At 38.5% G+C, this 15,417-nt stretch overlaps 1 protein-coding gene across 1 annotated transcript in view; it reads right to left on the bottom strand.

The window, feature by feature from the left end:
• LOC148271027 (uncharacterized) overlaps positions 1-15,417 on the bottom strand; it is a 30,525-nt gene that overhangs the window by 12,369 nt on the left and 2,739 nt on the right. The window contains exons 2-9 of the mRNA XM_088241910.1: positions 13,250-13,376; positions 11,391-11,549; positions 10,139-10,316; positions 8,971-9,177; positions 5,298-5,582; positions 3,945-4,115; positions 2,189-2,304; positions 643-820 (exon numbers count right to left, since the gene is read on the bottom strand). Coding sequence (XP_088098036.1) covers positions 643-820; positions 2,189-2,304; positions 3,945-4,115; positions 5,298-5,582; positions 8,971-9,177; positions 10,139-10,316; positions 11,391-11,549; positions 13,250-13,376 — 1,421 coding nt within the window. The remainder of the gene's footprint in view (positions 1-642; positions 821-2,188; positions 2,305-3,944; positions 4,116-5,297; positions 5,583-8,970; positions 9,178-10,138; positions 10,317-11,390; positions 11,550-13,249; positions 13,377-15,417) is intronic.

Genomic DNA, 15,417 nt, shown 5'->3' with positions numbered 1-15,417 from the left:
CTAACCTACCCTACCTGACCTCTACGACTGAACTGTACAAAAAAACACACCAGTTTGACATAAACTACTTGACTAAAATTGAGACCTTAAAAATAGTGCACAAATTAACACTGGGAAACATACAAGACGACGACATAATATTAGTCAAAAATGCTGACATACACAAATATAACACCAGACAACAACAACACGATCATATTGAAAAAGCAAAGACAAACACAGGACAGCCAAAAATACTACATAATGGACTTAAACACTACAACGACCTACCTTACTACTTGAAAACTTTTACTGGAGACAAATTTAAAATCAATCTGAAAAAGCACACGATGACTGAACTAACTAGACTAGACGAGACATAAAATGACTTGACAATATTAAATTTCTAGTGTAACCCTAACGGGTTTTTTAAAATTGTAAAAAAATAAAAAAATAAAAATTTAAAACAAAGCGCCCTTGAGGTATTTTGTTACGAAAATGGCGCTTTATATGTTATCCATAATAATAATAATAACAATGACGGATTGAAGGAACAAAAAGAAAGGTAACCCTCCCTGAATGGGAAGATTGCCAAGCATTTAACACGAAAAGCAGCGAAAACTGTATCTACTTCAGAATGGCGTCTCTCCGGCGTCGGCTTACCTGCGGCGGCCCGTCGTCGCCCGCGGCGGGCGCGTGCTGCTCGGCGCGCTGCGCGCCCGGCGCGTACAGCACGCGCATGGCGTCGTTGCGCGCCCTGCGCACGTCGACGTATATGACGTGCACGCGGTTGGGGATCCCCTGCTCGTTGTTCTCGTCCGCGTTCTCCACCGGCGCGGCCCTGGAAGGAAGACCACATTTTGCCGTTATTTGCATTTTCATTTGCCTGATGGTCAGCGTGCTCCACCGGGCGAGAGGTCTCGGGTTCGATTCCCGACATGGTTGACGATAAATATTGACTAACAATATTTTGCGTCTATCCAAATTTTTGTACGCAAAAACTGGTTTCAACCCCCTTGGGAGTAATTAATATTGGTACATATATCTTTATTTTGAGTTTGTCCAAATTTTTGTAGACAAGGACAAGGAACGAAGTAATAAGAGAACGAACGCAGCGGAGGTGATATGGTTGATTCAGCCATATACTGCATATGCCTCCTGAGACTCTTAACCACGCTTGCCTACTTTACAAGGCATCAGGTTCTCGACGTCCTGGACGTCCGCTGCTGACTGATCGTCGGCAGTTTATATCAGAACTTCGGGACGAAAACCTGACCTGGGAGGACGCACAGGAGCTGGCAGCCGATAGAGATGCACGGAGGCTCTTTGTGGATACCATATACTCCAACTAGGAAGCGGACATGAAATTGTGATGATGGTGATGATGAGAAAGGTAAAATACAATCATATTTTTGTCAACAATATTTTGAGTTTGTCAAAATTGTTGTAGACGAGGACTGGATTCAACTCCCTGGGGAACTGTTTATATGAACATATTACAACAGATATGAAGAACATTTGAGAGAAGGTAATATAGACTTCTCTTAAATGTTCTTCATCTCTGTTGTAATATGTTAATATAAACAGCTCCCCAGGGAGTTGAATCCAGTCCTTGTCTACAAAAATTTGGATAAACTCAAAATATTGTTGATAAATCTACCTGGTCCATGAAGAAGTATAGAAATTGAAAAAATAACATTTTCAGGCGTTGCCTAGTCTAGTATGTAGGTGAAATAATTCAATTACACGAATCTCACCCGCATAAATAAAGGTTTTAGCTCTTTAACTTCACAAACATCAACAAATGGAAGAATTGAAGAAATATGGATGTTCAAACATAGGCGAAATGGTGAATGTTACACATTGTGTAAAGTGGCCACTTAAACCAGCCATTGACAGGTCATAAGCCCTGTGAATGCCTAGACTTCCATATTCCCTTATTTAAGGTATTCTCCATCCCTGTTGTAATTTGTCAATCTTAATGACCCCCGAGGGGGTGAAATCCAGTCTTTTGTCTACAAACATTTGGACAAACTCAAATATTGCAATATTGAATTGCCGACTTACAAACAGCCTTTGAGACTTATCAAATAATAATGACATTTCGTGAAGTGGAGTAGCCCACCAGCGAGCTTTGCACCAATGTATGTGGATAGGGAAATCGACGCTCGTCCAGGGCACATCAAATTTAACAATCTAGTTTTATTACCTCGGCGGCGGTCTCGGCGGCAACTCCCCCTCCAAGTCCTGGTCGGGATCCTGAATCTCTTCCACCGCCACGTCCTCGAAATCCTCTTCATCTTCGTCCTCCAAGTCCAGAGGGTCCTGAAAAGACATATTTCAATTGTCAAACACCGAGACAAAAGTCCACGACTACCGTCACGCCATTTCCCCTTAGGCAGAGGACGGACCGCCCTCACATACATTCCTAGCATCGACCACATTCATACATCTTGTCATGCGTGCCCTTCTGGCATGACTAGACTTAAGATATTGGTTTATCTGATCATGTCACGTCTTCCTCACGATTTTCAACAGATATTAAATTAAACAGTTTTGGTACTACACTCCCCATCGTTCTATCTCCATAGTAGTTCTTCTGTCGTGGGACCGTCAGCTGCTGTGCCGATACTTGTCGGGTCACAATCTGGTGGGTTACTTTGGATTTAAAACTGCAATCGAGGAAATGATCTGGCATTATCTTATTTATTTATTTATTAACGGACATTGTCCATGTATACAAATTATAGGGTTTAAATATTACAATAAAAGAATAGTTTAAAACATTTAAAAAAGAAAAGAAGCATTGACAAACATAAGGGACATCGAGACAAGATCTGGACTATTTATTTAGTGCTCGTTTAAATCCTTGTAAACTTAAACCAAAAAAGCCCAGATGATCTTGTCTCGAGTTAACAATACGACAAAGACGGGTCATTGGAGAATTCAGGCCATAGTTTGTTCTAGCTGATCGATGAACAGTACTTCATTGTTTCTCAATCTACGAGTCGGAATATTGAATTTTACTTGTCCCAGTAATGATGGAACATCGATTATACCATTTAGTATGCCGAACATATATATGGAGTCAATATTAGTTCTACGTTTTTATAGACTAGGAATATTGAACATGGACTCTATATCAGCATAAGAATAATGACCTCTCTCTAGTCCGAGCATCCACGCTACTTTTCGAAGCGAGCGATGTTGGACTGATTCAATGTGATTTATGCGATTCACATAGAATGGAGACCAGCCCACTATTCTAGGAGGCATATTCTAGAAGAGGGCGAACAGTCGAGCAATAAAGAGTTTTGATTGTACGGACATTAGTCAAATCAGAGGATATTCTGTCAATGAAGCCGAGTAATTTCAGTGATTTATTTACTGTATTATCTATATGCTCGTTGTATGTCAGTTTATAGTCCAAAACAACTCCTAAATCTCTGATGGACTTGACTACATCAATTTTGGAGTTTTCTAATAGGTACTCGAAGGAAATCGATTGCTTTGTTCTATGAAATGACATTTTTTTAAATTTTTTAATATTTAGTTCTAATTTATTGACTTCACACCATCGGTCAAAAGAGTTAATGTCTGATTGAAGGAGAAAACAGTCTTGTAAAGTTTGAATTATTTTGAGAATTTTGTCGTCCACGAAGAGCCAAAATTTGATTTAAAAAATGTTCTGCATAAATACAAAAATGTCGGGACTAAAACTCCGTTGTGCACTGCCAGTTTAGCTTCAAAAGACGTATGATTAATAGCAATTACTGTGCTTATAAAATCAAGTATTTTCAGTAATATATGACACCATTACATGTAGGAATTTGAATGCTGTCCAGCAAAGCTTATAATTCACCAACCATTCAGCACGATCTCTTAAAGACGAGCTTCGCGAATATCGGTCACCATTTTAAGTTCGGGTTACCCCTGAGAGTTTCCCATCTCTCGCAGCGTCTCACCTCGGCCTCCCAGGGCTGCGGGCGCCCCCCGTCCAGCGGGTCCTCGAGGGGGGCGCCGCCGTCGGCGACCGCGCCCCCCGCCGCCTGCAGGTACAGCTCCTGCAGGGCCCCCATCAGGCTGAAGGCCGACACCTCGGAGTCCCCCATGGGCGTGCCCCGGATGTCCAGGACCTGGTGGACGAAAACAAAACGTACTAAAACACGAGTTTGTTAGGAAAATGCGGAAATTGTATATAAATAAATATTTTCTTATGCCTGATAAAATTTAGTATTTAATTGTACGGCTAAGTTTCTACAAAATGTATTAATAAATATACTAATGTACCCGTCTCTTCGTCAGGACACTCACTACACCAAAGTGAAGGTGGAGGTGTATTTTAGTATTTGCATGTTGGTGCGGTGAGTGTCCTGACGAAGAGACGGGTACGTCTCGAAACCGGTACACTAAAAAAGTCGGTAAGTGGTTATGTACTAATATTTACTAACAGTAGTTAAAATGTTTGACCACAAAGATAATGCTTTAAATATAAAAAATAATAAATCTATTGTTTAATTTTGTAACACCAATGTAATTGAATCTCCTGGTCTGTTGTGGTACATTTTAATTTTTTTTATTGACCCTGAGAAGCGCCTGCTAACGTCACTCATTACAAACATTCTCATTACTGGGGTGGGTAAAAATTAGATGTGATTTTTCTAAAGCCCGGGTGTTCTGTGATGTAATTCATCAATGTAATTGAGCCTCCTGGTCTGTTGTGGTACATTTCAATTTTTTTTATTGACCCTGAGAAGCGCCTGCTAACGTCACTCATTACAAACATTTTCGTTACTGGGGTGGATAACACGTCGGTTGAAAATTAAATGTGATTTTTCTAAAGCCTGGGTGTTCTGTGATGTAATTCATCAACCACCCTCTCACACACTTACACTCACACAAACATACTAACGCGTATTGTACGAGTATTTCATGTATTTCTGTGGATAACTGTCATTGGTTTTGTTCTCTGTATATTTTGTTTGTTATATTTTTTTTAACGTATTACTGTTGATATCCCCAATAAATGAAATAAAAAAAAATATTTAAAAAAATGTAATTATGCCTAATAATGCCTCCTGGTCTGTTGTGGTACATTTTTATTTTGACCCTGAAAAGCGCCTGCTAACGTCACTCATTACAAACATTCATTACTGGGGTGGGTGAAAATTAGATGTCATTTTTCTAAAGCCTAGGTGTTCTGTGATGTAATTCATCAATGCAATTGAGCCTCCTGGTCTGCTGCGGTACTTTTTTTTTTTATTGACCCTGAGAAGCGCCTGCTAACGTCACTCATTGCAAACGTCGGGGTGGATTACCTGCAGGGTGCGGAAGCCGTAGCGCGCGGACAGGCTGGCGTAGGCCACGCACTCGCCCAGCCCCCAGCAGGAGCGCAGCGCGAGCCGGCGCAGGCGCGGCATCTTGCTCAGCACGAGCAGGCTGTGCGACGCCAGCCAGCCGCAGCAGCTGAGGTCCAGCTCGGCCAGCAGCGGGCAGTAGTCCTGGATGCGGAACAGGTAGGAGCGCGACAGCGGCACGTTGCGGCACACGCAGCCGCGCAGCGACAGCGACTCCAGCGTCGGCGGGAACACGCTCGGCTGGATCTGGGAGCAGACGACCGACCCGTCGATCAATATATCATACCTTCACCTTGACGGTATAGTTGAAGATAAATCCCCTCTAGCGATTACAATGATATACTACCGACCCCCCACCTTCAAGTTTTGGGTAAGTACATCGATATGAAACAGGGGGAAGCGTACGTCACGGTACACATATCTACGCTCTAAAATGACATAGTTTCAATATTACGTCATAGTTGAAGATAAAATTCTCCCGACCGACTACAAATATATACTAACGATACCCCCACCATAAAGTTTTGATGCGAGTACATCGGTTTATACCGACGGGTCTAGAACCCCTCGATACGTTTATCTACGCATTAAAAGTGTCAAAATTTTTGTTGCACCGAGCAATTTTTCCTTTAATTATGATTTATTAAAATAATCGTTGAGAGGTTGGCACTTTTGTTTTCTTAAAAGCTTATTAAAAATATGAGAGAGAAATAAGTAAATTTTGAAGTCGAATAAAATTCTGACAGAACTGTCACTTCGATAAAACGAACGCCTAGATGTGAAAATAATGTCGCTAGATTCTGTCCTATTAACAAATAAGAGTATCTAGGCGTTAGAAAGTTACCACTCTAAAAAAATAATTTAGTGTATGTATCGAGACGTTTAAGGAGCCGGCTTTGTAGTCGATCGGTAGATACATACAGACGATCGTGAAGCGTACCGTCTCAGTGATTTCCAAAAGTCATGCAAAATTCATGTTGAAGCGAGCATTTTTTGCTTGAATTGGGATTTATTGGAGTTAATAATCGCTTTGAAGTGAGCACTTTTTATCACAGAAGCCTATTTGAAATATAATTGAGAACTATTTTAAATGTTAATGATGTAAGGAACGCGGAGTAATTGTGTGCGGTCATTCCATTGGCTTGTTTCGATCATATGATGTGGATATGGCAAGTAAGTAGAACATACCGAGGTAGATACAGATAGTACAGAAGTTGAGTGAACCGTCTCGATATATACAGATGAAGATAGCGTTCATAATCGAGGCAGAGGGACGCATGGCTTGAACAATGAGTCCGATGCTAGGAGAAATAGGATGCCTCACCGTGGTAGATCAACTCTCCCTTCCCGGTGATGTGTAGCCGGTACACAGGGCATCTAATAACTTTAATATCTCCATTAATAAACAAGTACCTAAGTACCCACCAGTGGCGAGCGGTGAGTTTTTAAATTGGTAAGCTACGAAAATTCTGATAAAATGTCCATAGCGGTGGTCTAATTTTATATTTGATAAATAATCCATAAGAAATGGCTGATTCCAGTAAAAATATTTTCTAATGTAGCACAAACATTTGATTTAAAAAATACATTAACATATTACAACAGAGATGAAGAACATTTAAGAGAAGGTAATATAGAAGTCTAGGCATCTACAGGGCTTATGACCTGTCAATGGCTGGTTTAAGTGGCCACTTTACACACTGTGTAATATTCACCATTCTGCCTATATTTGAACATCTACATTCCTTCAATTCTTTCATCTGTTGATGTTTGTGAAGTTAAAAAGCTGAAGCCTTTATTTATGCGGGTGAGATTCATCAAAGTGAATTATTTCACTTACATACTAGGCAACGCCTGAAAATGTTATTTTTTCAATTTCTATACTTAATATAGATGATCGAAAAATATGGTAAGCTGCAAGTAATCGATTATAAGGAGCATTCGCCCCTGGTACCCACTTGTTAATGAAAAGGCTTTTACCTTTTATGTGACAGTTTTTGCACGCTTTCACGACACAATCGGTCATTTTTATTTCTTTTGGTTTCGAATTAAATGTCAAGCTCACGCAAAACCCGGCTGGCGGTTAAAGAATGACTAAATTCGTAGTAGCTGGAAAATTCGAACGTCAAAAAAACGTTTGCGAAACCAGCCAATATCAGGCAAGCCAACGTTCAAATCTCGGGTGATGATGGACAAATAATTTGTAATAATAAAATTATACAGTGAATACGTGATTTCCGGGGTAGCCATGTGCTTCAAGCATAGAATTCAGAATAGTCCAGAAACCGCATTCGCGCATCAAACAGAAGGCGAATAAACTACTCTTAAAAGAGTAATTTTACATTTCGACCCATTAGTTTCTTTGTAGACGTCGCTCAGTACGCAACTCCCGATTCAAATTCAACTGCGCCGTGTTGTGTCGTTCTAAAGTGTAGAAACACTGCTGGGATCCTAATGCGGCCTCCATGGTGTAGTGGTCAAGACGCTTGACTCACACACGGAAGGTTCCGGGTTCGATTCCCGGTGAGAACACAAAAATTAAAATGTGATTTTTCTCAAGCCTGGGTGCTCTGTGATGTAATTCACCACTGTAATTAGGCCTCCTGGCCTGTTATGGTGCAAAAAAAAAATGTAAAATGTAAAATGAAACAGGATGGGATCACATTTCATTTGTAATTAGCAAATCAATGTGTAAGTAGCAAATGCATTACTTTAAAATTGAATTATTTTTCTATATGTCAGATTGTCGAAGAAAACAAAAAAGACATTTCGCTAGCGTTGCCAGGGTAGTAATTTTTTTTTACTCAATTTTGCTAATTTAATGAGAGAACTTTTGAAAATTGGACCTCGGATTAAACAACGCCGTGGTGGACATTTGACCGACATTATCTTTAAAACATCAAAAATTATTTAACATGATATAAAAATATCAGTTTAATTTCAAATAAAAATTGTTTTATTTGTTTATTTGTTTAAATTTAATGTTGTGCACACAGTGCTATGTTAATATAAATCTAGACAATATTACAAACAAAAACTAAACCTAACACAGCACCAATTACGTACACAACACAATATATGAAATAACTATCTAACAATACAACAAGATGTAAGAAGAATTTGTGTAACTTTAAACTTTGAAGTAGGGCACACATAAGCAAATTCCCTTATGTGCTCCAATAATAACAATAATAATATTAGTGATACTAAACATTAAAGTCTATAAGACTCAGTTTCCGTTTGTAGCAGAGAGCTGAGTCGTTAAAGATGTCTAAATTGTATTTTAAGTTCAAAGTTCATTAATTCAATAACTCTTATTTAATGACCCTTTACTTATTTACTCTGTTGTGTCAACCAGTGTTTCCGCGTGCACAATAAAATTTTAGAGAAATTAACAAATTGCTTTTTTTTAACCTTACATTTGTATTATGATTATATTTTTCGCGATCTGGCAACATTACGCGGGGACTTCACGAATGCGCGCGGCGAAAGTGGAGCAAAGAGGGGGGATTTTCGGACATAGTCCGATGTATTCAAATATGATTCTACGCTCCTTCTGGACTATTCTTAAGTCTATGGTTTCAAGGTTTAGCACGGGGACGGCGCTAGTTACGCACGGTAATGTGATACTCACGATGCTGCAGTCAATGTAGCAGTACTCGAGGCGCAGCTCCCGCAGCGCGGGGCACTTGCGGCGGATGGTCAGCATCATCTCCCTGGTGACCGTCAGGTCCGGGTCGGGGGCGGGCGCGGGCGCGGCGGAGGGGGGGCCGCGCGGGGGCGGCGCCGGCGGCGAGGGCGGCGCGCCGTACGGCCGCGGGCTCGCGTTGCCCCCGCCCTCCTGGTGGGAAACGGACGCATGTTACTCGGGATTCATTTATTCCGGCTTGTACCATAATCACTTTTTAGCATGAACACTTGTATGTGGATACAAAGTCATTGGAACAATAGGCATCTTCCCCTCGGCAACTACGTATGCATGGGCCATCTTCCAGGAATCAGCAAACAGCCTGTGTTTGCCACATGTGCGACTGTGACTATCCAAAATCAATTGTTAATAACCTAACTGTCAGTTTTCATGTGTTGAGATAATTCTTACTTCTCACTGCGATCGCGAATTGGTTACTTTTGCGATTAATAATTCATGTAATCCACTGTGTCGTGTAATAAGAGTAATCAAGAAACCACGTCAAGTGCCCCTCCTTCATGACAACAGGATCTGATGTGTTGAGGACCTGACTGCCGCGAGACAAGTTCAAACAATAAGGTACCAGAACGCCAGTACAAGCTAGATAATTGCATAAATTGTATTAGGGTTCAGTAGCAAAGCATAAAGTAAACACATTCCACGAACCAGACAATTACCAGCATTCATCTGCCAACAGGCAAGTGACGCGATCACTAACTGCCGAGGACTTTTAGGGGTGCTTTGAACAGTGGAAAAGAAGATGGGACAAGTGTCTAGCGACGAATGGAGAGTATTTTGAAGGAGACAAAATTAATGTAGGCAAAACTTTGTGAAATAAAGTATTTACGACGCCAGTTTGCGTATTTATCGGACACACTTCGTGTTACAGGCGAATCTTGCGATATTTAGACACATCGTCAGAAGAGAACCAGACAGCCTCGAAAGAAGAGGGAAGGAGATCCGGGGGTCATCAGTGACTGATGCTCTTGGCTCTGCCCAGAACAGGACTGGAGGCAGACGATAAGAGTGACAGAGTGCGGCCACCATACTCGGTCGTGAGAGCAAGGACGAGAGAGAGAGAGAGAATGGGGGGGGAGTATGGAGTGGTTCGCACCTTGGTGGAGCTGGACTCTGCTCCGGCTTGAGCACTATGGCCCGCCGCATCCAGGACGATGCGGTGGTTGACGGTGATGTCGCAGAAGGTAGAGCCGTCACTGGTAACCACGTAGCTGGAATCCGAGTGCATCGGCTCTTCGGGGGGCTTGTCTTCTTCGCCCTCCTCGTTACGCGGCCTGACCACAGAGAATTCAATTCATTTATTTAAAGTAACATTTACATTACTAACTAAAATTCAAGATGTACATATTATAAAAAATAAAAAAATACATATAGAGACTCTAGTCAAAATAGTGGGAGAATCCATGGAACAGATCGACATCCAGAGCGATGTTGTTCAGCGTAGCGATAGCCCTTCCATCGGCAGGTTGGTCCTGTATATCGGAAAATGAAACAATCTATGCTGACGCTGTCTAAGGTAATCAGGAACATACAAACCAATGCTAATCATGATCTCCTCCCTAGGGAGTAATTTAGACCTAAATTTGTTGTCGGGTTCGATTCCCGACATGGTTGACATGAAATAGTTATTTAAAAAGGTGTAAAAACACTAGAATATTTCACAGTCCCTAGACTGGTACCTGAAGCGTAAGACCAATCACCTTACCTTCATGTAACAAAAATGATCAAGATACGCTGCGATTGGTGTACCAATACAGTGCCCTATGCACCGTTAGGCGCGGAAAGGGAATGATGATGATGATGATGAAATTTGTTGCAACAAAGAAGGAAAACATGTATAGGGCATCTCACCCGCATGAATAAAGGTTTCAGCTCTTTGACTTCACAAAAATCAACAGATGGAAGAGTTTAGGAAACATAGATGGTGGCCTATCTATTTCACACAAACACCGGCCACAAAACAGTGCCTATGTCTTATACAGTAAAACAGATTTATTGTGGTACTGACATTACTTTCATATTCGTATAATTATTTTTCGCTTATTAAGGATAAATATTTTTTAAATTAAAATTTTGCATATTTATACAAATTGTACTTTCCAAATCCGGTGTGTAAATGTCCATTTGAAGATTGCAAAAAATACAACGTCATTTTTTTAATAAATAAGAGAGATATTTTGCATCTTATGTCGCCTCGTATTACACCACAGCCACACAAGAGTTGTAGAAACATCTCAAAAACGACTAAATCTATGTCCAGGGAACAAAGTGTTGAGCAAGGTTCCGCTGTGCGTGTATTTAAGGAGTCCGTCTGTATAAAATGCAATGTTCACTCCCGCGTACGTTACCTGCCGACGAGGCCGCGGATGCACAGCGCTTGCGTCGTGCGCGGCGGCATCGCGCGCACGTACTTGTGCAGCGCGCACTCGCCCAGGCGCCGCGCGCGGAGGTCCACGTGACGCCACAGGGCGCGGTCACGGCACAGCCTGCTGAGGCGACGGCAGCAACTGGCAACGACACAACAAACATTTTACCAACAATACACAGAGGAATATCGGATTTAGCCTACTCTACAAATAAAAGGTTTTTTAAAGACTCTCCTAGTGTTTATATAAGCCCTTATAATTAATATTTTCATTTATTATTTTCGTTTCGAAAATGAGGTCTTTCGAAAACGATCGTTTAGTAAGTTGGTAATAAATTTTGTCACAGAAGTTCACGAGTAATGCATTCATTTTAATGTTGGTAATGCCACAGGCCACAGATAGAAATATAAGGAGAGTTGTCTATGCGTATTATCAGAGGAATATCGGAATTAACCTACTCTACAAATAAAAGGTTTTTTAAAGACTCTCCTAGTGTTTATATAAGCCCTTATAATTCATATTTTCATTCATTATTTTCGTTTCGAAAATGAGGTCTTTCTAAAACGATCGTTTAGTAAGTTGGTAATAAATTTTGTCACAGAAGTTCACGAGTAATGCATTCATTTTAATGTTGGAAATGCCACAGGCCACAGATAGAAATATAAGGAGAGTTGTCTATGCGTATTATCAGAGGAATATCGGATTTAACCTACTCTACAAATAAAAGGTTTTTTAAAGACTCTCCTAGTGTTTATATAAGCCCTTATAATTCATATTTTCAATCGTTATTTTCGTTTTCAAAATAAGGTCTTTCGAAAACGATCGTTTCGTAAGTTGGTAATAAATTTTGTCACAGAAGTTCACAAGTAATGCATTCATTTTAATGTTGGTAATGCCAAAGGCCACGGATAGAAATATTAGGAGTTCAACAATATTTTGAGTTAGGCCAAATTTTTGTAGACAAGGACTGGATTCGACTCCCTCGGGAGCTGTTTATATTAACATATTAAAACAGAGATGAAGAACATTTAAGAGAAGGTAATATAGAAGTCTAGGCATCTACAGGGCTTATGACCTGTCAATGGCTGGTTTAAATGGCCACTTTACACACTGTGTAACATTCACCATTCTGCCTATATTTGAACATCGATTTATCGACGTTCATCAGCAAATGGCTTCCCTCGCATACAACGTAGACCTTTGTTACCAAGAATTGCAGTTCCTCTTTGTTGTTAGCAAGAAGCGCGGCATCGTCAGCATACATTTTGTATAATTTAATTTAGTACGTACTGTTATTTGGCATATGATTTATTGCTCCTATTCCTTATATTTCTTACTATAATTGAGTGAATTTCTAGAAAACATAACTCAATTATCATTTCAATTATGCTTTTATATATATATATATATATGTTCTTTTTCTGTTGATTTAAATCATGCTCTTATTTTGCGTTATTTTTTTTTTTAATACTACTATATTATACTATTATTTTGTTGATTTTAATGATACCACTATTTTGTATATTTGATTGTGTGATTCTTAATTTGTAAAATTATTTCTGAAAATCTTTTTTGCATTGTATTGTTTGGAATTTGATTATTTATTACATTTACCTTTTTTTTCTAGATTGTGATTCTATGTCATTATAATTTGATCTAATTAATTTTACTATGTACTTTTGTTGTTATTTATTGTGGCTTGACACGGGCATAGCCTAAAAAGCCTTAATAAGTTCATAAATATTTAATTTTGTAATTTTGAATGAATAAATAAATAAATACAAAAGACAATTGACAGTTAAATCAGCCATTTTTGTATGAATAAATAGAAATGTTCTCACAAGCTGACGGCCCGCAGGTGATGGGGCAGGCAGTGCTTCAGGATGCAGAGCAGGACATCGTCGGACAGGTGGAGAAGGTTCACCTCGTCTTCTTCCTCTCGTGCTTTGGGGCGCTTGACAGCTGCGCCTGGTTACAGAGAACATTTTTTAATTTATTGCTACGCAGCAAACATTTTTATGGAGGGAAAGGGAAATAGGGGCATTACAATAAATAAATATCCCAGCACGTCTTGCAGCTACAGAGCGCGTGCACAGTTGGGATTCTGTAGTCCTTAAAATATTGCTCGATTAGAATAACAGTTATTGATTGATTTGGTGTTGATTTTGTAGAATTCCATATTTAAATTTATAATATTAGAAATTAACACTGATTTGAGTCTACTGAACACTTTATTTTATTTTAACAAATATAAAAATAAAAACTTTGTGACAATTTTTTCGCCTTGTTAGGGCATTTTCAAACGAATGTGAAGAATCGAATGTGTTTTTTATTTTTAAAGGATCTTATGTGTTCTGAATATCTAGTTAAGAAAGTTAAGTTTACGCCCTTTGCTTTCAACATTTAATGGAATTGGTTTATTTTTTTTTTTTTATTTAAATCTTAAAGTAGGGCACACATATCATACATATTGTTACGTGTGTTCTAATAATAACATTGCAAATATATTTAATTTATAAATTGTTTATCACATATGTCTTGACCATTATTTTAAATTTTGATATGTTTTTTTCTTCATAAATATTTTTTTCCATTTCGTAATACTTTTTAATTGCTTTAAATAAAATGGAATTTTGTGACTTTGCCTTTTTCCTAAATGGAAGTCTAATTTTGTTCTTTTCTCTAGTATTGTGATCGTGTTCTTGCTGGTTCCGATCAATTTTTTTCCAAAATTCTGTTTTTTTATTAGAGTTTATAATTTTATGAACAAATATCATTGTATTGTAAAATATTCTTTGTTTATATGTTAATAATTTCATTTCATTTACCATCGACTTTACCCTCGTGTATCTGTTTTTTTTCAAAATGATTCTAAAGGCTTTATTTTGTAATACAGTTAGTTTATCTATGTTTTCTTTGTTTGATAAAAATAAAATGCTACTACAGTAGTTAACGTGTGGTTCAATAATTGCTTTGTAAATAGTTTTGCAGGAGTCCTTATCAATAAATCTTCTGATCCTTCCCAAAATTGTTATTTTTTTTGCAATCTTATTTATTACCATCTTAGCGTTTTGGTGAAATGTAAGTTTTGAATCCAACATTACACCTAAATATTTAATTTCAGTGACTTCATTAAGTTTTTCATTTTCTATTACAATTGATGGTGTAATTTCTATTCTTTTGTTTGAGATATGAATTTTATGATTATTTTCAATTAAGTGATTGGCAAATTGAGAATCTTGTTTTTTATTTTTAAAGGATCTAATGTGTTCTGAATATTTAGTTAAGAAACTAAAACCAGCCATTGACAGGTCATAAGCCCCGTAGATGCCTAGACTTCTATATTACCTTATCTAAAATGTTATTCATCTCTGTTGTAATATGTCTTATTTTTTGGTTTATAATTGTCTTAAACACACTATAATAGGGTTGTTTAGCGTTTATATAAACATTTTCGGAAACAGAGTTGCATGTTTGCATGAAAAAACTAATAAAATCAATTTGATCGGTACATGATCAGTAATCGGTAATTACACATCACTAGTGACATTAGTTTGACAGCTATCATTTTAATCAAGCTATATTTAAGGACTATCATTTATTTATTCATATATATGTACATTACAAAATAAAATATCTTAATTCATACATATAGATATAATTAGGTAAAATTAGGTACACGTAAAAAAAAACACATTAGTATACATAATATCCAAAGAATAATATGTTAAAAAAGTAAGAGAATCTTGTAACGAAAAACTCCCTCAGAGACGTGAAAAATGTCAATGTCCAAAGTGATATTGTTCAACATAGAGATAGCCCTTCCAACAGGCATAACCATTGGCAGGTTGGTCCTGTATATTGGAATGTGAAACAGTCTATGTTGACACTGTCTAAGGTAATTATCAGGAACATAAAAGCTCATACTCCGCATAATTTCAGGGTTGTCAATAATACCGCGCAACAATCGAAAGAAGTGCGTTGTTAAATACACATTCCTTCTAGTCTT

This window comes from Micrasema longulum, unplaced genomic scaffold (genome assembly GCF_059751315.1).
Source record: "Micrasema longulum isolate JH-2025_06_02 unplaced genomic scaffold, ASM5975131v1 h1tg003154l, whole genome shotgun sequence".
NCBI classification, from domain to species: Eukaryota; Metazoa; Arthropoda; class Insecta; order Trichoptera; family Brachycentridae; genus Micrasema; species Micrasema longulum.
The sequence above is the reverse complement of the archived record's forward strand: the minus strand, read 5'-3'. Positions and strand labels throughout refer to the sequence as shown.